The 25,989-nt window shown below is 44.4% G+C and overlaps 1 protein-coding gene across 2 annotated transcripts in view; it reads right to left on the bottom strand.

Annotated features, from left to right (window-relative positions):
• Window positions 1-6,246: 6,246 nt before the first annotated feature.
• The window catches only part of LOC116374002 (uncharacterized), a 37,038-nt gene continuing 17,295 nt past the window's right edge, over window positions 6,247-25,989 (bottom strand). For both annotated transcript variants that reach the window (XM_031823111.1, XM_031823112.1), the window contains 3 exons: window positions 11,405-11,461; window positions 7,868-7,990; window positions 6,247-7,179 (listed from right to left, as the gene is read on the bottom strand). In XM_031823111.1, the coding sequence (XP_031678971.1) occupies window positions 7,111-7,179; window positions 7,868-7,990; window positions 11,405-11,461 (249 nt within the window). In that variant the 3' untranslated portion in view covers window positions 6,247-7,110. The remainder of the gene's footprint in view (window positions 7,180-7,867; window positions 7,991-11,404; window positions 11,462-25,989) is intronic.

The raw sequence follows: 25,989 nt of genomic DNA, 5'->3' as shown, positions 1-25,989 counted from the left end.
AAACCCTCTAAACCGCCTCCAGTGAATGGAGTATGTTCAGTGAATCCAACAGTTTCACAGCACTTAAAGCCATTCTATGGATTATAGATTTTTGATTTGCTTTCTGCTTTGGCTGAAAAGCCGTTTCATCAGTGCCATTACCACTGTAACGATTAGAGACAAAAAAAAAGTGAATTATGTAATTATAGAGCCAATAACTGACTTGTCCGGTTTACTTTGCTCTGGTAAGGATTAAACATTATCTCTCCTGTGTGTGTACACATCATCGCATCATAACCAGTGGTCTGCGAGGACTGGAGATTAACACTTAGAGAGGCAGACGCTAAATTGAATTCTACAGGCCCATGGCTGTCTGAGAAGCCATTAAGTAATCACAACATTGCCCCTTCAAATAAATCCACCACCCACCTGCCTCTGCTGCCTCTCTACATACAAGGCAGCAGGGTTTGTGTGTGGTATGGTTTTCCATTTCATTGACTGTGAAGGCAAACTTAGCCTTAGGGCTGAGAAAATAACACAACTCTCAAATGTCTATATCAGCCCCAAAATGAATGACAAAAAGAGTATGATGTGATAGATAAAAGAGAAATTAGCATTTTTTTTAATAACGAAATGACAGAAAACAAACAATGAATATTTTCACACTACTTAAACCAGATAGGGAGGGATTGAGTGAAAATCCTCATGAGGTAATGCTTAACTGATATTTATTCAGTGCTGCACATTAGACAATGTCAGTTGTCTTGGGGACATTGACTTGGGGTGGAATGGGTTTAAGTGTAGCTAGAGACTGTACACCAGATAATGTAATAAAACATAAGAGTTTTGGTGTAAAGCCCCATACCAACCGCTGCCATAGAATGTTCAAATAACCTGTATTTGGCGATACCTTTTTAGTTGTCGAATCAGGCAAAGAAGTATATTATAAATTATTGTGTCCAGTTGCAGGTGGTTCATTTGAATTTAGAAAATGCTCTGTTAGTAAACCCTTTCCACTCACAGACCGTGTCATCCTGTATACAGATTTTGTCATTGATAAGCGCATAAATTGGAATGCAGATGCTGTACAGTAACATGCTGTACATGACGTCAGAGCTCCTGTTCTCCGTTTCGCAGCTCTGTATTGGTTTTGACTGCCCGCATCTCTACCGCTAATTGGGCTACTTTTGCACATTTGTTGTTGTTGTCTGATTGAACCAAAAATCTTTAGTTATATCACATTTTCTGGTGTACAATCTGTAGCTAGCTTATGTGGTGCACTGCTTTATCAAACCAGCAGCTCAGAGTTGAGGAGAAGTTCCTTCGGAAGCCTTTGGACTAAAACACCACAGGGAAACGGAAGTATAACCTCAGCAAGAATCTTAAAGAGTAGTCACACCTGTACATTTCTGTCTGTGTGTGTGTGTGTGTGTGTGTGTGTGTGTGTGTGTGTGTGTGTGCGCGTGCGTCTGCATCTGTGGTGGACAATTGACGGACATAGAAAATGATAACTGCGTGAGGAGATGCGGTAGCTGTGGCCTGTATGAGGTGCGAGTCAATGAAGTCATCGACCCTTCACAGCCCGACACCACCTGTCACTGCGGCGTTTGCTCACCGATCTGATGTTGACGTCCACGCCGGTGCGAGCCATCATGTCCACAGCCTCCACGCAGCCTTGCTTGGTTGCCCAGTGAAGTGCCGTCTGAGAAGACACACAGACAGAGGGGAGGGGCCAGTCATTCAACACTGAGACTGCTCCTACCATACGCACCCACTGACTGAGTGACTGACTGGCTGGGTGGAATCCTGACTAGGAACTAGGCTATGTAACATGTAAATAAAGCACTGATGTCAATGGAAGATTTGTGCAGAGGTTTGAGTTGAGTTTTTTTTGTGTACATAACTAATAAGGTATTGTATGGTCACAGATAACTATTCCAAATCTAAAAGTAAAATTTCAGTTAGGACTTACTACGTTTCAAGGTTACAATAGAAGGGATAACCGCTCCTCACTCAGGCCAACTGTCAATTAATATAAGAAGAATTGTACGTCTACACAGCCTCCACAACAGCAGTGACACAAAAATGAAAAAACATGAACGGCTCATTTAAATAAAATGTCCCTTTGAATTTAATTCATGCCTAATTTGCCTAAACAGATTTGGCTGTGAAGAATGGCCAGGCACTGTGTCTGCTCTGTAATAAGCTGGCTTAATTCGGCCCAATGTTGAGTTTATTGATGCCTCACTAAAGAGCCAGATTCAAGGACAGTTATCCAATTTCTATTGTGTCGAACTGAATGAGTCCAAATCAGATCATTTCATATATTATATTGAATCGACTGGTATCTAGCTACACAATTAGGGAACACAGCAGTCTAATGGGAGAGAAAGAGGAACACGTTGTACACACACCCACACAAACAGAGTCATTGAAGCCCATCTATAATATTGATGTTTAATTCTCTATACTTACAAACTTGATGTCCAATTCACGGGGACAGAAGAAAAACAAGACAAAAGGAAGGAGTGAAAGTTTAATGTATTATCACCGTTCTAACCATTCTAATCAATCACAATGTGATACACGGTGGGCATCATAACCTGTGTATCCCTTTGTATTATGTCCGGATTCCATCCCTGTTCTGCCTTTCTCCAGAGCAGCTATTCTTATTGTCCACGTGGACGTATTGATGTAGAGCCGGGACGCTAGCTATTCCCCTCCGTCCACATTCCCAGTCGAAGCACATCAAAGTAGAGAGAGGTGAGAGGAGAGGCATGCTTTGATGGGTTCACTCTCTGACATGTCCATTCATTGACACCTTTGGTCCTATTCTGTTCAGATTTGGCATGGGTTCAAACTAAACCCTTCAATCAACAAGAGTTCCCCGTAATCTTCCTTTTAAGATTAAGATAGTCCCCATAGAGCATGCAGGGAACTATAGTAACAGTAATCTTCTTGTCCTTCTGAACTGATTCTTTGTATCTTTTAACACAGAGATGGTTAAAAATCTGCACGTTTGTGCTTTCCACCCCATCCCTTTCATAAGGACACACAGCATCAACCCTGGCCTTTCCACCCCGTCCCTTTCATAAGGACACACAGCATCAACCCTGACCTTTCCCACCCCATCCCTTTCATAAGGACACACAGCATCAACCCTGGCCTTTCCACCCATCCCTTTCATAAGGACACACAGCATCAACCCTGGCCTTTCCACCCCGTCCCTTTCATAAGGACACACAGCATCAACCCTGGCCTTTCCTACCCCGTCCCTTTCATAAGGACACACAGCATCAACCCTGGCCTTTCCACCCCATCCCTTTCATAAGGACACACAGCATCAACCCTGGCCTTTCCTACCCCGTCCCTTTCATAAGGACACACAGCATCAACCCTGGCCTTTCCTGCCCCGTCCCTTTCATAAGGACACACAGCATCAACCCTGGCCTTTCCACCCCATCCCTTTCATAAGGACACACAGCATCAACCCTGGCCTTTCCTACCCCGTCCCTTTCATAAGGACACACAGCATCAACCCTGGCCTTTCCTACCCCGTCCCGCTCCCTACCAACCTCACACTGTCACTACCATGTTGCGCTACAGTAGATTAGATGAAACAAATAGAACAGTGTTTCCCACTGGTTTCCAAGCGTTTAATTATCTCTCGCCAATATATATCATTCAGCCAACAACCGAGAGCGCGGAAATCTAGCAGAAACCAATGGCTGGGAGGAGGGGGGGGGGAATGTCTGTCTGCGGGATAGCTAACGGGAGTTATTTTTGGGTGCCTGCAGCAGCCCCCTTTAAGTGTGTGTGTGGGGAGCGCATGCATGCGTGCGTGTGTGTTAATGTAGACTGACCACTGCGCCCGTCGAGGCGGGATGCTGCCAAGCTGCTTTACCCAGGCCTGGTTTCATTACAAGGTGCTAACCGAGCTCTGTGATGCCTGTTGGGGTTCTTCCGTCACTCCGTCAGACTGTTTGGCCTCCCCAACGCTCCAGACACAAACTGATTTTAAAAAACGCTTCTCCATCCAGGTCTGGAGCTACTGTCACTCTCCATGTTATGATGAGCAACTGTGACCAGTATCTGACCACTTTACATCAACTATTAAAAAATAATAATAATAATGAAATAAATGTTTTGCGGTTACAGTTATAGGATTAGTAATGATGCACATAGTTGCTGAATACAATACAATCGAACAGTATCATATTGTGTTTAAACCAGTACCTACTGTTTACAAAATGTCCCATGTTAGTTAGTATTATGGCACACTATAATTGCATTAGATTTACTGTGGCCATAAGGTACAACCTTTCTTTTCAACAGGGTGTTTCAAATCCGGCCCATGAATAGAGAGAGAAGCCTTCTGGGAGGTATCTGCCATGCATCATGGGACAGTTTGACAACAGTGACCCTGTTCAAACTGGTAACTGCCATCCGACCGTCTGCTACCATCAGATTGGCATCTGTGGCCCTTTAGTGGGTGGTATTCTGGTACAGGGACGAACAACAAAACCAGTTCCCAATGCCTCGCTGAAAGCAGCAGGAAAAAGAACATCAAAAAGGCGTAAATTCCACTTCTTCCATTTTGATCAAGTGAAGCATAAAAAGAAATGTAATAATCTCAAGTGGCCAAGGGTTTACACCATTGATGTTGTTACTTCTGCATGGTGGGGCCCATGGAGCTGATATCGGGGGGGCTATACAAACTGACTGAAGGAGGGAGAGTTTTAGGAGAGGCCATATGGACGAGGTCTTTTGCTTTGGAGCCTTGCAATAGACAGCTTAGCGCTTGTTTATGCAGTCTCACTCAACGCTGTGTGAAATTCCTGCTCTGGCTTCAGCAGTTGCCTTTCAAAGCCGGACTGTGGCAATAGGCTACCATATGCTCTGCTGGTTGAAACATTCTCAACAGACATACCTCAACAAAGTTTTCATAGCAAGTGAAATAATGCCTTTGTGTTGTAGCATACTGGTGTGGAGCCAGTTAGAGAGAAAGTATTGGTTGGGGTTCAACTAAACCAAAGTAATGCTGAATTTCTGTACAAATGACAGTGGCAGTGAAATGCTGTGTTTAAACACACAAAATGTTCAAACAAAAAACCGACATAATTTTTTTTTTTAAACACCGCAAAATTCATGGAATTGTTTCATTCTACGAAAAAACGATAAGTAGCTCTCATCTGGTGAGGACAGTATAGTGGTATAAATCTCCCTTCAGGCAGTGAAAGCTGTGTGTTTTTTCAACTATTAATTACCATTCAATTACAATATCATTACACACCATGATCATCTGGGCTCCGGCGTCATGTCTGCATCCCAAATTGCACCCTAGTCTCTTAAGTAGCTCTATGGGCCCTGATGAAAAGTAGTGCATTATATAGGGAATAAGGTGTCATTTGGGACCTAGCCCATGACTACAGAGTGAGCTAAACTCAGTGGATACAGTCATTTGGATTCTCTGGCCCATTACACTGACTGACCGTAATACTAAACAAAACCTCAGACGCCTGAAGAAAGGCTTGATAAAAAATAACCAGCCCTGTCTTGGCTGAAAAAAATACATTGTGTATGTAGGACAGTACAGTGTGTGTGTGTGTGTGTGTGTGTGTGTGTGTGTGTGTGTGTGTGTGTGTGTGTGTGTGTGTGTGTGTGTGTGTGTGTGTGTGTGTGTGTGTGTGTGTGTGTGTGTGTGTGTGTGTGTGTGTGTGTGTGTGTGTGTTTGACTGTAGGGTGATAGGGAGAACCAAGGCATGTCAGAATGTATGGAGAGTGTGTTTGTGTGCCTTGCAAAACAATTTCAGCTTTTTGTTTTGTAGATAAACATATGCTGTCACGCCCTGATTTGTTTCACCTTTCTTTGTGCTTGCCTCCACTCCCCTCCAGGTGTCACCTATCTTCCCCATTATCCCCTGTGTATTTATGCCTGTGTTCTCTGTTTGTCTTTTGCCAGTTTGTTTGTTCGTAGAACCTACCAGCGTTTTGTTTCCCTGCTCCCGCCTGTTCCTTACTCCTGTTTTCTAGTTTCCCGGTTCTGACTGTTCTGCCTGCCTTGACCTGTCATTTGCCTACCCCGGTTTAAAGAATAAACTTCCGTTTCTTCAACACTGTCTGCACCTGGGTCATACCTTAAAAGTTGATACATGTCAGAAATTGGATGTTGGTGTGAATCCCATTTAGTAGACTTCTGAATAAATGTTCTTCCTGTTTTAAAGAACAGCGAGACACCCAACCTTTGTCCAATCTTTGACACTGCCGGAGCACTACGAAAGAGCACTATGAATTGTCAATGCTTAGCTAATTGAAATAAAAGTATTGGGGATGTTTTGTTTTAGCTGTAAGCCAACAGCAACATGTTTGATCAGTACAGAAAGGAGGCACATGGACAATGTAAAAATACCACTACTCACCCCCTTGGTTTCCAGCAGCAAGGTTAACACAAAACAGTTGTAGAACGGCCATCGGGCAGTACAGTTCATAGGAGAAAGAGAATATGGAATATTATGGTTCTTGTTAGAGTATAAGACGTCATTCCTATAGGAGTATTAATATTGTTCAGTTTTGTCTGCAGAATTAGTCAATAATGTATTATTTGATCATTTGAATCATTTATAAAATTCAACCTATCATGGTTCACAACAGCTGGTTGTTGAGATTTTTTTAACACCTTCCACCTTAAATCTTGGATAGAATCATAGGTTTTGGAAAGGGGGATAACCTGTCCTTTTTTTTGTCACATGTTCTTCTCTAATCTGGCTCTCCTGCCCCTCTGATAAAGGTGGGGAGTCTCGCTGTCGATGCACACTGGAGAGAGTAGTGCAGTATATTTAGTGGGGGTCTGAAGAATTGAAACCTGTGTCATTTGAGTCCACCGCCTGTTTCCCCCATTACACACGGGGTAAATCATGGAGGCCATTTGAAGAGTAGAGGATATACACTTAATATGTTGACGTCACACTAAGTTTCCTTTTCATCTGTACAGTTTGGCATAGTACTGACTATTCAAGAAGGAACTATGTATTTGTTTTGGTAAAACATCAAACTGCAGAAATAAAACAAAAAAACAAAAGCTACTGTATCTGGACTACTTTTCTATGTGAATCACCAACATAACAGATTAGGTTAGAGCCAGGAAAAGAGGAAGGGAGGATGGTAGGATAAATACTGGAAACTACTTACAGTGATGAAGTCCTGGTGAAAGCGTCAAACACATGGGAATAGAGTGCAAATGTTAGGCATCTGGGGGAAAAAAATGGGTCTAATTTATTACCCTAATATTTATTTAATATTTATGGTATGGTATATCAGAACTGTATTATAAGAAAATCCTTCAATATAAGTACCAGATGGCTTTCAGAGGATCCCTATCTGAAGATCTCATCTTTAAACAAGGTCAATGACATCAACATTGCGATCTGACAGCTTTTGTGGAGGTGAAATGGTCCATGAAAACCTGATGTCTCAAGAGAGGACAACAAGACAGCAACTATGGGCTGTTTCAATTCTGTGAGACAACGCTTGATGGGATTGACTGATAAGGGATCAAGCTACCTTTCGTGATGTTTGTTTTTTTGTCTTTCAATCTCAGTAGCCTCAGTAGCTAGATGCCCATCAACAGAGGCTCTCTTATCTGATCCTAGATGAAGAGAGGCAGCTCCTGGGTGCCATCATGCTGAATCCTATAGGAGGCCAGAGTCTGTGTGTTTAGTGTCAATCCTATGGGAGATGGGCTTGAAAATGTGCCAATCAAATGTATGGCTTTGGATAGACCAGATCAAACAGGTTTACCCTAGTCCAGAGCCTTATATTTGGTATCTTCTTGGAGGCCAGAATGGCACTGATGGCGAGGTAGAGGGTGAGGGTTAGGGGGAGGTAGTACCTTCTTTGAGGCCAGGCTGGGGTCCTGTGTGAGGAGCTGTCGGAGAGCAGCTGTGTTCCCCAGGGCACAGGATCGTAGCCAGTCCTTCTCCAGAGGATCCAACTGAATCCTGGGGAACACAGACTGAGTAGAGAGAGACAGAGAGAAAGATTATCAGTAGAAATGAAATAGAAATGAAATATTTTACGCTTGTCTACAGTTGCTGGTGGAGTCGGATTAAAACTACACCATGCTAATATTCCCGAAAAGCTACACAAACATGATGTTTGTTGGGATTTCACACCAAGAAGAGCATTTCTGAACAACTCTTGTCATTCTTCTTGAGAAACAAAACAATCTCTTTCACTCAGCCTACCACTATTTCACATCATTTTCACTACGACCCTCAGCTTTCTTCCAAAGCACACATTTTGTCATCCAGTCTGAAGACTCTCCCGGGCTGTGTCCCAAAGTAATCTATTGCCTACATTAGTGCACTACTTCGCTGATCAAAAGTAGTGCACTATATAGGGAATAGGGTGCCATTTCTGAGTCTTTCATGAGCCTCTTCTTACAAGGTGATGAGTAGGGAGGACAATCCATTTATCTTCTCAGAGTGGAAAGGCTATTATCAGTGGGAAGTGAGGGAATTATTCCCGATAGTAAACAAACAAAGCCAACTAATAAAGTAGATAAGGATCTATATGCAGGCAGGGAATCTGTGGTAGAAACGGCAGGTACTCGCTCCAGGGCTAAAGAGAGGCAACCAACCCAAATCTGGCTTAAGCTGGCAAATCAAGGTCAATGATTAACTTGAGGGGATTTTCAGCATCCGAGGCTGAGGCAAAGACGAATTGTCAACACTGCTACTCTGAATAGTAGAGCATCAATCTAACAAACAGAGCGACATGAGTACCTTTGAGTGCACTCGCTTGTGCAAACTCATCTATAAAATATATATAATTTGTTTTAGGTTGTAGAATCATATTGAACTTTTCTGAAATTAGGTTCAGTCCAACTACAGTACACTCAGGCCACAGACCAGCCCCACCCCTCCCTGTTATGTTTGACCTTTATCCGTGCCCGTGGGCTGGGTGGGTGGTCTGATACCATTAGTGGTGTTTATTGACCAGCGGGACAGCGTGAATGAGAGAGAAGCAGAGAGCCAGGCTTTAATCAGTGGCCTGCCAGGGAGGGCCTCTTCTTCACAGTTCACCTGTTTACACTGGCCATGCAGGTGTCAGCTCCACGTTAATTATAAAACCCTGCCTCTCTACCTTTCGCCCTGGGAAGCTGTCCCTCAGCCTGACAACAGCACCACAGTGGGGGGAATGGTGGCAGCAGAGAGGCAGAGTTAGCTAGAGGATAGAGGGCGGGAGGGACACTGAAAGAAAGTGAGAGGACATACAGTATAATGCGGTATTGCAACGCCAGGGTCGTGGGTTCGATATCAGAGGCAGCTACCCATACAGAGGGAGAATGAGGGAAGAAAAATGTGTTCAAATTAAAATGATGGTTTTCATACTGTTTGTGTAACTGGAGAAGTCTCCACGTTTTTCCAAAGCCAATATACAGTAAGATACTGTAGTAAAGTAGGTCTAATTATGGACACGAACCCCTAGTGTTATGATGAGCATCACTGTAGGGACCCATCTCACTCTCCTACCTACTTATGGGTACCGTTCTCTAATTACCCCACCCTCTTTCTCCCTCCCTCCATCCTTCCCCTCTCGTTCAGTTATAGGAGATTCCCTGCTATTTCCACCGATGGCTCCTCTCAGGCCCCTGCTGCTTCTAGTCAGTGAGAGGTAGGAGGCTGTCACAGCCAATGAGCCAATGAGTCTGTGTCCCACCACGAAGGAAGACAGGAGTGATTATGGGATATCACCATGGGAACGGCGTGGGGGGAAAGAGGCTCCATTTTATCCTGATGGCAGCTCAGAATGCCTCTCTCTCTCTCTCTCTCTTCAAAGAACACTTAAACAACACAATGTAACTCCAAGTCAATCACACTTCTGTGAAATCAAACTGTCCACTTATGAAGCAACAGTGATTGACAATAAATGTCACATGCTGTCGTGTAAATGGAATAGACAACAGGTGAAAATTATAGGCAATTAGCAAGACACCCCAAATAAAGGAGTGGTTCTGCAGGTGGCAACCACAGACCACTCCTCAGTTCCTATGCTTCCTGGCTGAGGTTTTGGTCACTTTTGAATGCTGGCGGTGCTTTCACTCTAGTGGTAGCATGAGACGGAGTCTACAACCCACACAAGTGGCTCAGGTAGTGCAGCTCATCCAGGATGGCACATCAATGCGAGCTGTGGCAAGAGGGTTTGCTGTGTCTGTCAGCGTAGTGTCCAGAGCATGGAGGCGCTACCAGGAGACAGGCCAGTACATCAGAAGACATGGAGGAGGCCGTAGGAGGGCAACAACTAAGCAGCAGGACCTCTACCTCCGCCTTTGTGCAAGGAGGAGCAGGAGGAGCACTGCCAGAGCCCTGCAAAATGACCTCCAGCAGGCCACAAATGTGCATGTGTCTGCTCAAACGGTCAGAAACAGACTCCATGAGGGTGGTAGGAGGGCCCGACGTCCACAGGTGGGGGTTGTGCTTACAGCCCAACACCGTGCAGGACGTTTGGCATTTGCCAGAGAACACCAAGATTGGCAAATTCGCCACTGGCGCCATGTGCTCTTCACAGATGAAAGCAGGTTCACACTGAGCACGTGACAGAGTCTGGAGACGCCGTGGAGAACGTTCTGCTGCCTGCAACATCCTCCAGCATGACCGGTTTGGCGGTGGATCAGTCATGGTGTGGGGTGGCATTTCTTTGGGGGGCCGCACAGCCCTCCATGTGCTCGCCAGAGGTAGCCTGACTGCCATTAGGTACCGAGATGAGATCCTCAGACCCCTTGTGAGACCATATGCTGGTGCGGTTGGCCCTGGGTTCCTCCTAATGCAAGACAATGTTAGACCTCATGTGACTGGAGTGTGTCAGCAGTTCCTGCAAGAGGAAGGCATTGATGCTATGGACTGGCCCGCCCGTTCCCCAGACCTGAATCCAATTGAGCACATCTGGGACATCATGTCTCGCTCCAACCACCACAGACTGTCCAGGAGTTGGCGGATGCTTTAGTCCAGGTCTGGGAGGAGATCCCTGAGGAGACCATCCACCACCTCATCAGGAGCATGCCCAGGCGTTGTAGGGAGGTCATACAGGCACGTGGAGGCCACACACACTACTGAGCCTCATTTTGACTTGTTTTAAAGGACATTGCATCAAAGTTGGATCAGCCTGTAGTGTGGTTTTCCACTTTAATTTTGAGTGTCACTCCAGACCTCCATGGGTTGATAAATTTGCATTGATAATTTTTGTGTGATTTTGTTGTCAGCACATTCAACTATGTAAAGAAAAAAGTATTTAATAAGAATATTTCATTCATTCATTCATATCTAGGATGTGTTATTTTAGTGTTCCCTTAATTTGTTTGAGCATATATATATACATACTCTCTTATATTGGAATAGAATACACGGCACCAGAATGCTGAGCATACCATGACAGAGGATGCAGCCACACTTCTTGTATCTTCTTCCTGGACATATCCCTCACTCTAAAACAGAAGAAGAATCAGGAGTTAGCATGAGCATCAGAGATTTAGAGGAAAAAAAATTGCAACATTTGTGGCAAATAACAGTACCATTTCCATATTGTCAATTATCCAATATTTTGACAAAAACACCTCTGTGCTTACATTTTTGGGTATGAACCTCCCTTAGGGAAAAGGAAAAGAGGGAATATATAATGAATCTATTAAAATCCTAAAATGATTCTCTAAATTCTCAAAGGCTTCCCAAAACACAGAGACAAAACTGTTTTCATCTTCAAACTGACATCTTTACTTCCAGTCTACAGTCAGATGAGCAAAGACTAAGGTCAGGTCTCTTGATTTTTGGTTTAATTCTTTCATTTTCTAAAATCTTTGTTTAGTTTCTACTGATCAACGCTCCCTCTCTCTCTCTCATTACTATGCTGTGTGATTACCTTCAGAAACATTTTTTTTAAACTAGAGCACACCTTGCATTGTTGGGGTAAGCTGTCAATGAGGAGTTTAATCATGGTACTTCAAGATGGAGGACTTTAGTAATATACTTCTTGTAGCTTAAGTGAGCACACAGGGAAGGAAGAAAAAAAAACCTACGGAGGACGTTGTGGTTTTCTCTGTTTGGTTGTTATTAATATTAAAGGGAGACTACACTCAAAAACTATCTTTGATATGATGCAAAACGCATCATCAAGCCAAGTTTAGCTCTGTACTGCAAGTGCTCCATTGTGAAAACTTGACTGCTGACATGCATACTTTTTTGGGATTGTATTAATAGTGGACTAATGAATTTCATTTCTGAGTGTAGCATTCCTTGAAACATGCCCACTCCTGCTATACCCTACTGGGTGTTACCTTATCCCCCATCCTGTCAATTCTAACCCCTCTTTTTGTAACAATACCTCTATTTTCAGATGTGAAATGTACCAGCTCAATTTGGCATTGATGATGTAACTTTTTGTGATGACAGTTTTGGTATCTATATATATATATATATATATACACACAGTCGTATGAAAAAGTTTGGGCATAAGTTTGGGCACTCTGTCGTCACAGAAAATGATCACAGTGGCATGCCATTCATTTTCTAATAAAAGCTGAGTACTGGGGTATTGTCCAGAAAAAGATTTTTAGTGTAGCAATATTAAAATTAAATCAGATGTGAAAAATAGGCTATGCAAAAATGTGGGGACCCTTGTCATTCTGTTGATTTGAATACCTGTAACTACTTAGCACTGATTAATTGGAACACACAATTGGTTTGGTGAGCTCATTAAGCCTTGAACTTCATAGACAAGTGCATCCAATCATGAGAAAAGGTATTTAAGGTGGCCAAATGCACGTTGTTGTTCTCTTTGACTCTCCTCTGAAGAGTGGCAACACGGGGGCCTCAAAACAACTCTCAAATGACCTGAAAACAAAAATTGTTCAACATTATGGTTTAGAGGAAGGCTACAAAAAGCTATCGCTGAGATTTAAGCTGTCAGTGTCCACTGTGAGGAACATAGTGAGGAAATGGAAGACCACAGGCACAGTTCTTGTTAAGGCCAGAAGTGGCAGGCCAAGTAAAATATCGGAGAGGCAGAGGCGAAGGATGGTGAGAACGGTCAAAAACAGCCCACAGACCACCTCCAAAGACCTACAACAGCATCTTGCTGCAGATGGTGTCACTGTGCATCGTTCAACAATTCAGCGCACTTTGCACAAGGAGAAGCTGTATGGGAGAGTGATGTGGAAGAAGCCTTTTCTGCACACGCCACAAACAGAGTCGCTTGAGGAATGCAAACGCACATTTGGACAAGCCAGCTTCATTTTGGAATAAGGTGCTGTGGACTGATGAAACAAAAATTGAGTTATTTGGTCATAACAAGGGACGTTATGCATGGCGGTAAAAGAACACAGCGTTCCAGGAAAAACACTTGCTACCCACAGTCAAATTTGGTGGGGGTTCCATCATGCTGTGGGGCTGTGTGGCCAGTGCCGGTACTGGGAATCTTGTTAAAGTTGAGGGTCGCATGGATTCCACTCAATATCAGCAGATTCTTGGGAATAATGTTGAAGAATCAGTCACAAAGTTGAAGTTACGCCGGGGCTGGATATTTCAACAAGACAATGACCCAAAACACTGCTCAAAATCTACCCGGGCATTTATGCAGAGGAACAAGTACATTGTTCTGGAATGGCCATCCCATTCCTGAATATCATTGAGAATCTGTGGGATGATTTGAAGCGGGCTGTCCATGCTCAGCAACCATCAACCACCTAACTGAACTGGAGATGTTTTGTAAGGAGGAATGGTCCAAAATACCTTAATCCAGAATCCAGACACACATTAGAGGCTATGGGAAGCGTCTAGAGGCTGTTATTTTAGCAAAAGGAGGCTCTACTAAATACTGATGTGATTTTTCTATTGGGGTGCCCAAATTTATGCACCTGTCTAATTTTGTTTTGATGCATATTGCACATTTTCTGTTAATCCAATAAACCTAATTTCACTACTGAAATATTACTGTGTCCATCAGTTATTTGATAGATCAAAATGAAATTGCTGATCCAAACACCCAATTATTTATAAATGGAAATCATGGAAATTGTCAGGGGTGCCCAAACCTTTTCATACGACTGTGCCTTGCGAAAGTATTCGGCCCCCTTGAACTTTGCTACCTTTTGCCACATTTCAGGCTTCAAACATAAAGATATAAAACTGTATTTTTTTGTGAAGAATCAACAACAAGTGGGACACAATCATGAAGTGGAACGGCATTTATTGGATATTTCAAACTTTTTTAACAAATCAAAAACTGAAAAATTGGGCGTGCAAAATTATTCAGCCCCCTTAAGTTAATACTTTGTAGCGCCACCTTTTGCTGCGATTACAGCTGTAAGTCACTTGGGGTATGTCTCTATCAGTTTTGCACATCGAGAGACTGACATTTTTTCCCATTCCTCCTTGCAAAACAGCTCGAGCTCAGTGAGGTTGGATGGAGAGCATTTGTGAACAGCAGTTTTCAGTTCTTTCCACAGATTCTCGATTGGATTCAGGTCTGGACTTTGACTTGGCCATTCTAACACCTGGATATGTTTATTTTTGAACCATTCCATTGTAGATTTTGCTTTATGTTTTGGATCATTGTCTTGTTGGAAGACAAATCTCCGTCCCAGTCTCAGGTCTTTTGCAGAATCCATCAGGTTTTCTTCCAGAATGGTCCTGTATTTGGCTCCATCCATCTTCCCATCAATTTTAACCATCTTCCCTGTCCCTGCTGAAGAAAAGCAGGCCCAAACCATGATGCTGCCACCACCATGTTTGACAGTGGGGATGGTGTGTTCAGGGTGATGAGCTGTGTTGCTTTTACGCCAAACATAACGTTTTGCATTGTTGCCAAAAAGTTCAATTTTGGTTTCATCTGACCAGAGCACCTTCTTCCACATGTTTGGTGTGTCTCCCAGGTGGCTTGTGGCAAACTTTAAATGACACTTTTTATGGATATCTTTAAGAAATGTCTTTCTTCTTGCCACTCTTCCATAAAGGCCAGATTTGTGCAATATACGACTGATTGTTGTCCTATGGACAGAGTCTCCCACCTCAGCTGTAGATCTCTGCAGTTCATCCAGAGTGATCATGGGCCTCTTGGCTGCATCTCTGATCAGTCTTCTCCTTGTATGAGCTGAAAGTTTAGAGGGACGGCCAGGTCTTGGTAGATTTGCAGTGGTCTGATACTCCTTCCATTTCAATATTATCGCTTGCACAGTACTCCTTGGGATGTTTAAAGCTTGGGAAATCTTTTTGTATCCAAATCCGGCTTTAAACTTCTTCACAACAGTATCTCGGACCTGCCTGGTGTGTTCCTTGTTCTTCATGATGCTCTCTGCGCTTTTAACGGACCTCTGAGACTATCACAGTGCATGTGCATTTATACGGAGACTTGATTACACACAGGTGGATTGTATTTATCATCATTAGTCATTTAGGTCAACATTGGATCATTCAGAGATCCTCACTGAACTTCTGGAGAGAGTTTGCTGCACTGAAAGTAAAGGGGCTGAATAATTTTGCACGCCCAATTTTTCAGTTTTTGATATGTTAAAAAAGTTTGAAATATCCAATAAATGTCGTTCCACTTCATGATTGTGTCCCACTTGTTGTTGATTCTTCACAAAAAAATACAGTTTTATATCTTTATGTTTGAAGCCTGAAATGTGGCAAAAGGTCGCAAAGTTCAAGGGGGCCGAATACTTTCGCAAGGCACTGTATATTAATTAAAAACATGGGGAAAAAGACCCAAGAGCGGTGGCGAAGACCAAGAGTTATTGAGAAGCCTACCATAACACTCCCTCCCTTATCCATCCCCCAATTCTCTCCACAGCATGACAGCGTCATCGCAGAAACCCCTAGTGTTGTGATGGACACTTGCTTGCTGTTTTGAAATGGACACGATGGCAATGCTTTGGAAGAGAGGGAGGGGGAAGTATCCCAGGAGAGAGACTTTTCCTCATTAGCAACCTAAGGACAGATTGTCACTGTGAAAATTACATTTATTTTATGGTGATGGGTTACCAGGACATCATTAGACAGTCAACCACAAATGAAAGGGTAAATATTCACCAAACAAAGGAATGAGGAAATAGAAATACTAGAAATGACCGACTCCTTTTCTCCATACAACATCACCATCCAGCCTTCCTTCCTTTCACATCCACAGCCTCTAAATATGGGCCAATGAAATACATTAAAAATAAAAACTTTCTCTGTGTTGATAAATGAATGGGGCTCCTCTCCTCTACCTGGGCTGAATAAATTGGCGTATGAAAAAGGAGGGACTTTGTAGAATACAAAAGAAAGAAGAATAGTTAAAGGACACAGAGAAAAAGAGAGCGAGATAGCAAGAAAAAGAGAAAGAGTCAGGGTAGTATTATGAACATATTATACAACTGCAATCTGATCAGGAAAAGAGCCTGGTCCCTTCCTGTATAAAAGAGGTGTGTTATACTGAGTGTACAAAACATTAGGAACGCCTGCTCTTTCCATGTGAAAGACTGACCAAGTGAATCCAGGTGAAAGCCATGATCCCTTATTGATGTCACTTGTTAAACCCACTTCAATCAGCGTAGGTGAAGATGAGGAGACGGGTTAAAGAGACAATTGAGACATGGATTGATTGTGTATGTGTGCCATTCAGAGGGTGAATGGGCAAGACAATTGAGGCTGTTCTGAGGGCAAAAAAAGGGGGGGGGGGTGCAATTCAATAATAGGAAGGTGTGCTTAATGTTTTGTACACTCAGTGTATATCAGTGTTGTGTGTCCCCTCACCAACCTATACAGAATAAAACAATATTGACCCAAAGGGTCCACATCCCTTTTCCATCACCAAAGCCAGTTAATGACGGATGCGATCGTTTTCAGCTTTTCTCATCGTCAAAAACAAGAGAGAAAACATCCGACAAGGAATACATTATTTCGCAGTAACAAGAGAGATAAAGGCTAGCTATGTAATTTCAGCAACCTGAAGTTCAGGTTTTTATCAAGAGCCTCAAAAGACAAGCCTTTGATCATCCAATTAAATGTAATTAACGGTCTTGTCCATCATCGTGTTTTCATCTTATTTGATTAAGGTTACTGGGCAGCAACATTAATGCAAAATAATTTGCCTACGTCCCAAACCAGATTCCCAACATAGAGCTCATAGGGCTCTTTGTCGTTCTGCCCCTGAACAGGCAGTTAACCCACTGTTCCTAGGCCGTCATTGAAAATAAGAATTTGTTCTTAACTGACTTGCCTGGTTAAATAAAGGTCAAATAAAATACAAAATAAATAAAATGCCCTGGTCAAAAGTAACTATTGGACTATGTAGGGAGTAGGGTGCTAGTTGGGATGCAATCAATAACAACAGAAACCCACAACTCTCTGGTTTTCGCACTACTTCCCTTTTAATTACTCTTAACCCTTTTTCACCCCAATTTCGTAGTTACAATCTTGTTCCATCGCTGCAACTCCCTTACGGACTCAGGAGAGGAGAAGGTCGAAAGCCATGCGTCCCCCGAAAACACGACCCTGCCAGACTCTGCTTCTTCACACAGTGCTTGCTTAACCCGGAAGCCAGATGCACCAATGTGTCAGAGGAAACACCATCCAGCTGGCAACCGAGGTCAGCCTGCAGGCGCCCGAGCCTGCCACAACGAGTCGCTAGAGCCAAACCCTCCTCTAACCCGGACGATACTGGGCCAATTGTGCGCCGCCTCATGGGTCTCCTGGTCACGGCCGGCTGTGACACAGCCTGGGCTCGAACCCGGGTCTGTAGTGATGCCTCAAGCACTGCGTTAGACCGCTGCGCCACTCGGGAGGCCCCTATTATTAAAATCTAAAGTTAGCCCTGCAGTCATGATTTAATCATTCGGTTTGAAAATTAAACGGCCTAAATAGTCTAGTGAGATTGAAAGGAACAAGTGGGGGCTTACAGCCTACTCTCTAATCATACAGTAGTTAGGGAAGTACATTTTTGCTGATGCATGTCTAAGCTACTAACGAGGATAACAAACAGATTACCGACCATTTCGAATCTCACCATACCTTCTCTGCTATGCAATCTGGTTTCAGAGCTGGTCATGGGTGCACCTCAGCCACGCTCAAGGTCCTAAACGATATCTTAACCGCCATCGATAAGAAACATTACTGTGCAGCCGTATTCATTGATCTGGCCAAGGCTTTCGACTCTGTCAATCACCATATCCTCATCGGCAGACTCGACAGCCTTGGTTTCTCAAATGATTGCCTCGCCTGGTTCACCAACTACTTCTCTGATAGAGTTCAGTGTGTCAAGTCGGAGGGTCTGCTGTCCGGACCTCTGGCAGTCTCTATGGGGGTGCCACAGGGTTCAATTCTTGGACCGACTCTCTTCTCTGTATACATCAATGAGGTCGCTCTTGCTGCTGGTGAGTCCCTGATCCACCTCTACGCAGACGACACCATTCTGTATACTTCCGGCCCTTCTTTGGACACTGTGTTAACAACCCTCCAGGCAAGCTTCAATGCCATACAACTCTCCTTCCGTGGCCTCCAATTGCTCTTAAATACAAGTAAAACTAAATGCATGCTCTTCAACCGATCGCTACCTGCACCTACCCGCCTGTCCAACATCACTACTCTGGACGGCTCTGACTTAGAATACGTGGACAACTACAAATACTTAGGTGTCTGGTTAGACTGTAAACTCTCCTTCCAGACCCATATCAAACATCTCCAATCCAAAGTTAAATCTAGAATTGGCTTCCTATTTCGCAACAAAGCATCCTTCACTCATGCTGCCAAACATACCCTTGTAAAACTGACCATCCTACCAATCCTCGACTTTGGCGATGTCATTTACAAAATAGCCTCCAATACCCTACTCAACAAATTGGATGCAGTCTATCACAGTGCAATCCGTTTTATCACCAAAGCCCCATATACTACCCACCATTGCGACCTGTACGCTCTCGTTGGCTGGCCCTCGCTTCATACTCGTCGCCAAACCCACTGGCTCCATGTCATCTACAAGACCCTGCTAGGTAAAGTCCCCCCTTATCTCAGCTCGCTGGTCACCATAGCATCTCCCACCTGTAGCACACGCTCCAGCAGGTATATCTCTCTAGTCACCCCCAAGACCAATTCTTTCTTTGGCCGCCTCTCCTTCCAGTTCTCTGCTGCCAATGACTGGAACGAACTACAAAAATCTCTGAAACTGGAAACACTTATCTCCCTCACTAGCTTTAAGCACCAACTGTCAGAGCAGCTCACAGATTACTGCACCTGTACATAGCCCACCTAAAATTTAGCCCAAACAACTACCTCTTTCCCAACTGTATTTAATTTTTATTTATTTATTTATTTTGCTCCTTTGCACCCCATTATTTTTTTATTTCTACTTTGCACATTCTTCCATTGCAAAACTACCATTCCAGTATTTTACTTGCTATATTGTATTTACTTTGCCATCATGGCCTTTTTTGCCTTTACCTCCCTTCTCACCTCATTTGCTCACATTGTATATAGACTTGTTTATACTGCATTATTGACTGTATGTTTGTTTTTACTCCATGTGTAACTCTGTGTCGTTTTATCTGTCGAACTGCTTTGCTTTATCTTGGCCAGGTCGCAATTGTAAATGAGAACTTGTTCTCAACTTGCCTACCTGGTTAAATAAAGGTAAAATAAATAAAAATAAAAATATCAACATGAATTCTCACACATTTCCTTTGGCATAACGTCCAAGGTGGTGGCACTGGCTCATTTGCCACATAACAGCTAAGAATGTCAACGGAGCACCATTTATAAATAATGAATTTACAGTGTTAGTAAAGGAAAGGAGGTTTACTTAGAAACATTTGAGTTCCTTCTGAATACTGAGTCGGATTTAACTACAATAATACATCAAGGTAACAAGTTATAAGTTGAAGATGTATCGGCACAAGGACTGCTACGAATCAAGCATATCAACGGTAGTTATTCCTTCTTGGATGAGGATTTCAATTTATGATTTGTAATTGAAAAACCCCTCCAGCACCAACAGGCAATATAAACAAAGCAATGCCCCCCCCCCCCAAAAAAAAAAAAATCATTCCTGAAAAAAATGACGCCAATAACTCTTCTGGTAACTAATGAAAAATCTCAGAGACATTAACATATTAATTGAGATTTTGACAACAGGGCTGCAGCAGTGATGAGCATATTCAAATTGGGCTTTCAGGAACGCTCAAGGAGCTAAATTAAATGAGAGGGGGAAAAGAAGATAACAGTACCGTCAGCACGTACACTAGGGTCAGACCACACGCTTCTGGAGTTTAGAAAAAAGCACTTAACTCAAACCAGAGAACCCACAGCTTATGTCATCTGCCCTTCCATTCAGAGGATCTAGCGTATGATTGTTTGAGGAATGAAAAAGCCATTTTGGCGTCGGCGGGCGTGAAAGAGAGTGCCTGTCCTGTAGCATGGCCCCGCGTTGTCAAAGCCTCAGAGGGTCACCAAGGTCAGGGGAATTATGATTTGACGAGCGCTCTGCCCGATGTCTGAAACAACGATACAGCCTTGCTGCTCATTGGAGAAGTGCCATGGTTCCATATTCCCGGCTGACCTCTGGATAAAGCGGCCCTTTTTTTCTGCGACAATGAAACTGGATAGCTCTGAGGTGAGACATGAATGTTTTGTTAACAGAGGAATATCTGTGTCGTTTGGTTAGAGAGGTACATCTTGGGAAGATGAGGGTCTTGGTGTATGAGAGCCTCACCTAGGCCAATCTCTTACAGCTTGTCGTGGCTTTATCAGACTGGGCCCAGGTGCCATAAATGCAATAGGCTATCAACAAAATGGATGCTGTCAGGAAGAAGGGAATCGAAAGGCAGAGAAAGCATCTTAATGCTATTCTGATATGTGCTTCAGAGCTCGCTTTACATAACACTAATGGCAATGACATATCACCTGTCAAGACAAAGTCACCATGAGAGTAGCTGGAGGGGTGCTCTCATTTTATCTATCTGGGCTCTAACTCCTCTAGCTCCATAATGAGACAGGGTGCAGGACATGCAGCAGGCTCTTAGCCAGCCTGTCAGCTTTATGTTGGCCCCTAGCACAGTCAGTGTGGTCAGCTCAGCTTTTCCCATTGAGACTATGTCTGAGCCTCGACCTAGGTCGGGCAAAACTAAACATGGCGGTGTTCGCCTTAGCAATCTCACTGGCATAAAAACTTCCATTCCTTTCATTATCCCCCAACAGTTGACTGACACACAGTTGACTGACACACTGACACATCAAAATCAGTTTAAGCTAGAGATATGTTTTTTTTTGTATTGGATGGGTCTTAATCCACCACATCCGCCAGTGTCGCACTTCCGCATCTGTGGTGAAAGGTGGCAGAGCTAAACGCAGTGTTTGTCAGACCATGAGACACGGTTTGACCGACAGGAGGAGACTCTCACTGTGGTGTCCGGAGTCTCGCCTGAAGTCGATACCGTTGATGTCAAACGAAATGTTATTGGTCACATACACATATTTAGCAGGTGTTGTTGCGGGTGTAGAGAAATGCTTTTGTTCCTAGCTCTACCAGTGCAGTAATATCTAACAGTTCACAACCATACACTAATCTCAGAGTAAAAGAATGGAATTAAGAAATATATTAATATTTGGATGTGCAATTGGCATTGACAAGAATACAGTAGAAGGCAGTATATACAGTTGAAGTCGGATGTTTACATACACCTTAGCCAAATACATTTAAACTCAGTTTTTCACAATTCCTGACATTTAATCCAAGTAAACATTCCCTGTTTTAGGTCAGTTAGGATCACCACTTTATTTTAAGAATGGGAAATCTCATTCTCATAGAATAATAGTAGAGAGAATGATTTATTTCAGCTTTTTCTCATTCATCACTTTCCCAGTGGGTCAGAAGTTTACATGCACTAAATTAGTATTTGGTACCATTGCCTTGAAATTGTTTAACTTGGGTCAAACGTTTCGGGTAGCCTTCCACAAGCTTGCCACAATAAATTGGGTACATTTTGTCCCATTCCTCCTGACAGAGCTGGTGTAACTGAGTCAGGTTTGTAGGCCTCCTTGCTCGCACACAGTTTTTCAGATCTGCCCACACATTTTCAATAGGATTGAGGTCAGGGCTTTGTGATGGCCACTCCAATACCTTGACTTTGTTGTCCTTAAGCCATTTTGCCACAACTTTGGAAGTATGCTTGGGTTCTATGTCCACTTGGAAGACCCATTTGCGACCAAGCTTAAACTGACTGAAGTCTTGAGATGTTGCTTCAATATATCCACATAATTCTCCTACCTCATGATGCCATCTATTTTGTGAAGTGCACCAATCCCTCCTACAGCAAAGCACCCCCACAACATGATGCTGCCACCCTCATGCGTCACGGTTCGGATGGTGTATGATCTTTGTCCCCATGTGCAGTTGCAAACCGTAGTCTGTCTTTTTTTATGGCGGTTTTTGAGCAGTTGCTTCTTTTTTTTCTTTTTTTTTGAGCGGCCTTTCAGGTTATCTCGATATAGGATTCGTTTTATAGTGGATATAGATACTTGTGTACCTGTTTCCTCCAGAATCTTCACAAGGTCTTTTGCTGCTGTTCTAGGTTTGATTTGCACTTTCGCACCAGAGTACGTTCATCTCTAGGAGACAGAACGCGTCTCCTTCCTGAGCGGTATGACAGCTGCGTGGTCCCATGGTGTTTATACTTGCTTACAATTGTTTGTACAGATGAACGTGGTACCATCAGGCATTTGGAAATTGCTCCCAAGGATGAACCAGACTTGTGGAGGTCTACAATTGTTTTCTGAGGTCTTGGCTGATTTCGTTTGATTTTCCCATGATGTCAAGCAAAGAGGCACTGAGTTTGAAGGTAGGCCTTAAAATACATCTTCAGGTACACCTCCAATTGACTCAAACGATGTAAATGAGCCTATCAGAAGCTTCTGAAGCCATGACATAATTTTCTGGAATTTTCCAAGCTGTTTAAAGGCACAGTCAACTTAGTGTATGTATAGTATAGTTGGGGACGGTACCAGAGGTAACAGGAGAGAGCTCAGTTTTGATCCCCACAGGACACAGCAAGAACCGGAGCTCAGAAGACTGTATCCGGAGAGGGTCCCGGAGGCCCTGCTGAGTGGGAGCCGGAGCAAGTCGGCGACCCATTCGAGGAGCCGGAAAGACAGCCCCACTGCTGGGTATCCCGAACCGACAGTCGGCAGGGCCAAAGGACCGTAAACCCATGTAGAGACAGCCTGGGTAGGGCCGACCCGCCAACGACAACCCCAGGTAGATGGAGACCAAAGGAGGTTTGAGAGGAGTCAATGCCATCAGCAAGCCCCGGAAGCGAGGTGGGTCACGCAGTGGACTACGTCACCTCCTGTTGGGCACACCACGAATCAACTGCACCCATGGTCACGGTGAAGGTTGACGGACACGGAAGCTCTATTAGACTCCGGAAGTATGGTTACCCTCGTAACCACAAGTCTGCTGAACCAGGAGACCGAACGTGGTAGGGAGACGTCAATTTACTGTGTTCACAGGGACACAAGGCAGTATTCAACCGTATGGGCCAACATCGTGACGCCACAAGGGAACTGCCAGATGATGGTGGGTGCAGTACCAGACTTACCGGTAACTGACTTACTGGTACGCTCAAACAAATGCTGCGGAAGGTCATCGATCAGGACCGTAAGAACTGGGACCAGCTACTACACCACCATATGTTTTCAATCTGAGAAGTACCCCAGTCCTCCACAGGGTTCTCCCCTTTCGAACTCCTCTACGGGAGGAGGCCACACGGCCTACTGGACCTCGCCAAGTAGGTGTGGGAAGCCCAACCGACCCCCTTACGCAGTGTGGTAGAGCACATGGAGACGATGAGGGAGCGGATGACAGCCATATGGCCAGTCGTGAGGGAACATATGGAGAAGGCCCAAAGCGCCCAAGCCCAGGTCTAGAATCGGGTAGCCCAGCCCTGGGAATTCCAGGTGGGAGACAGGGTGTTGGTCTTGATCCCCACGGCCGAAAGTAAGTTCCTGGCTACATGGCACGGGCCCTACGAGGTGATTGAGAAGCTGGGACCTGTCAATTAACACGTATGGTAGCCCGGGAGACGGAAACCCCAACAGATTTACCAAGTGAACCTGTTGAAGAAATGGCAAGAGAGGACAACCTTGGCCGTGTTATGGTCGGGACCCAGGATGCTAACCGCACCAGTGGTGGTCCCGAGCAATGAGGATCTCGATCGGAACACGGCGGTGTTCTCCGAGAAGCCGGGCCACACAACCCTCGGGGAAACAGTAAGAAAGAGGCCATATCGGGTTCCGGAGGCCCGAAGGAAGGCAGTTAAACAGCAAGTGGAGGCTGTGCTGAGGATGGGGATCGTTGAAGAGTCTCACAGTGCATGGTGCAGTCCCATTGTGTTGGTGCCCAAACCGGACAGTAGCCTGTGCTTCTGTAATAATTTCCGGGGTGTGAACGACATAAACTTGTTCGACGCCTACCCCATGCCGAGGGTGGACGAGCTCATCGACCAATTGGGAAAGGCTCGGTACATCAGCACCCTTGACCTGAACAAGGGATATTGGCAGGTATCATTGGCAGCCTCCTCCCGGGAGAAGACTGCGTTTTCGACACCAGACGGATTGCATCAGTACCGGGTGCTCCCGTTCGCTCTCCACGGAGCCCCGCCCACATTCCAGCGACTGATGAACAAAGTACTTCGACTACACCAGCAGTACGCAGCGGCAAATTTGGATGATATCATCATCCACAGCCAAGGTTGGGAAGAGCACCAGGCGGTGCTGGACGCGCTCAGACAAGCCGGGTTGACCGCGAACCCAAAGAAATGCAAACTAGTGTTCGAGGAGGTGGAGTACCTGGGGTATTTGATCGGACTGGGAAACGTCAAGCCCCAGGAGAGGAAGGTTCACGCGGTATGTGACTGGCCTGTTCCACACACCAAGACACAGCTGCTCAACAGCTGTACAAGTACCATAAAGCTGCCAGAAGGGCAGCACACAGGGAAGAGACTGGGGGAGGAAAGGACTCGTATAGTTGGGGACGGTACCAGAGGTAACAGGAGAGAGATCAGTTTTGATCCCCACAGGATACAGCGAGACCCAGAGCCCAGAAGACGGTATACCGGAGAGGGTCTCTTGGGGGAGACCTATTTTTCTTTTGGACTATTATTTTAATAAACACCTTTGAAACTGAGCTATTTCTACTCTGTCCGTGTCTGATCTGTGTAAATGTTTTGAACCAACCCCCTGGTCTGCCACAGTATGTAAACTTCTGACTTCAACTGTAAATAAAGTGCATTCGGAAAGCATTCAGACCCCTTCACTTTTTCCACATTTTGTTACGTTACAGCCTTATTCAAAAAAAAAATCCCTCATCAATCTACAAACAATACCCCATAAATTTTTCCAAATGTATCATAAATACATAACTGAAATATTACATTTACATAAGTATTCAGACCTTTGACAGCGATTATAGCCTCAAGTTCTCTTGGGTATGACACTATAAGCTTGGCACACCTGTATTTGGGGAATTTCTCCCATTCTTCTCCGCATATCATCTCAAGCTCTGTCAGGTTGGATGTGGAGCATCACATCTTGTTTCTCATGGTCTGAGAGTCCTTTTGGTGCCTTTTGGCAAACTCAAAGTGGGCTGTCGTGTCTTTTACTGAGGATCGCCTTCAGTCTGGCCTCTCTACCTTAAAGGCCTGATTGGTGGAGTGCTGCAGAGATGGTTGTCCTTCTGGAAGGTTCTCCCATCTCCACAGAGGAAGTCTGGAGTTCTGTCAGAGTGATCATCGGTTTCTTGGTCACCTCCCTGACCAAGGCCCTTCTCCCCCGATTGCTCAGTTTGGCCGGGCAGCCAGCTCTAGGAAGCCTTGGTGGTTCCAAACTTCTTCTATTTAAGAATGATGGAGGCAACTGTGTTCTTGGGGACCTTTAATGCTGCACACATGTTTTGGTACCCTTCCCCAGATCTGTGCCTCGACACAATCCCGTC

The sequence above is a fragment of the Oncorhynchus kisutch genome, linkage group LG4 (assembly GCF_002021735.2).
Source record: "Oncorhynchus kisutch isolate 150728-3 linkage group LG4, Okis_V2, whole genome shotgun sequence".
NCBI classification, from domain to species: Eukaryota; Metazoa; Chordata; class Actinopteri; order Salmoniformes; family Salmonidae; genus Oncorhynchus; species Oncorhynchus kisutch.
Note: the sequence above shows the minus strand (reverse complement) of the source record. Positions and strands in the feature narration are given on the sequence as shown.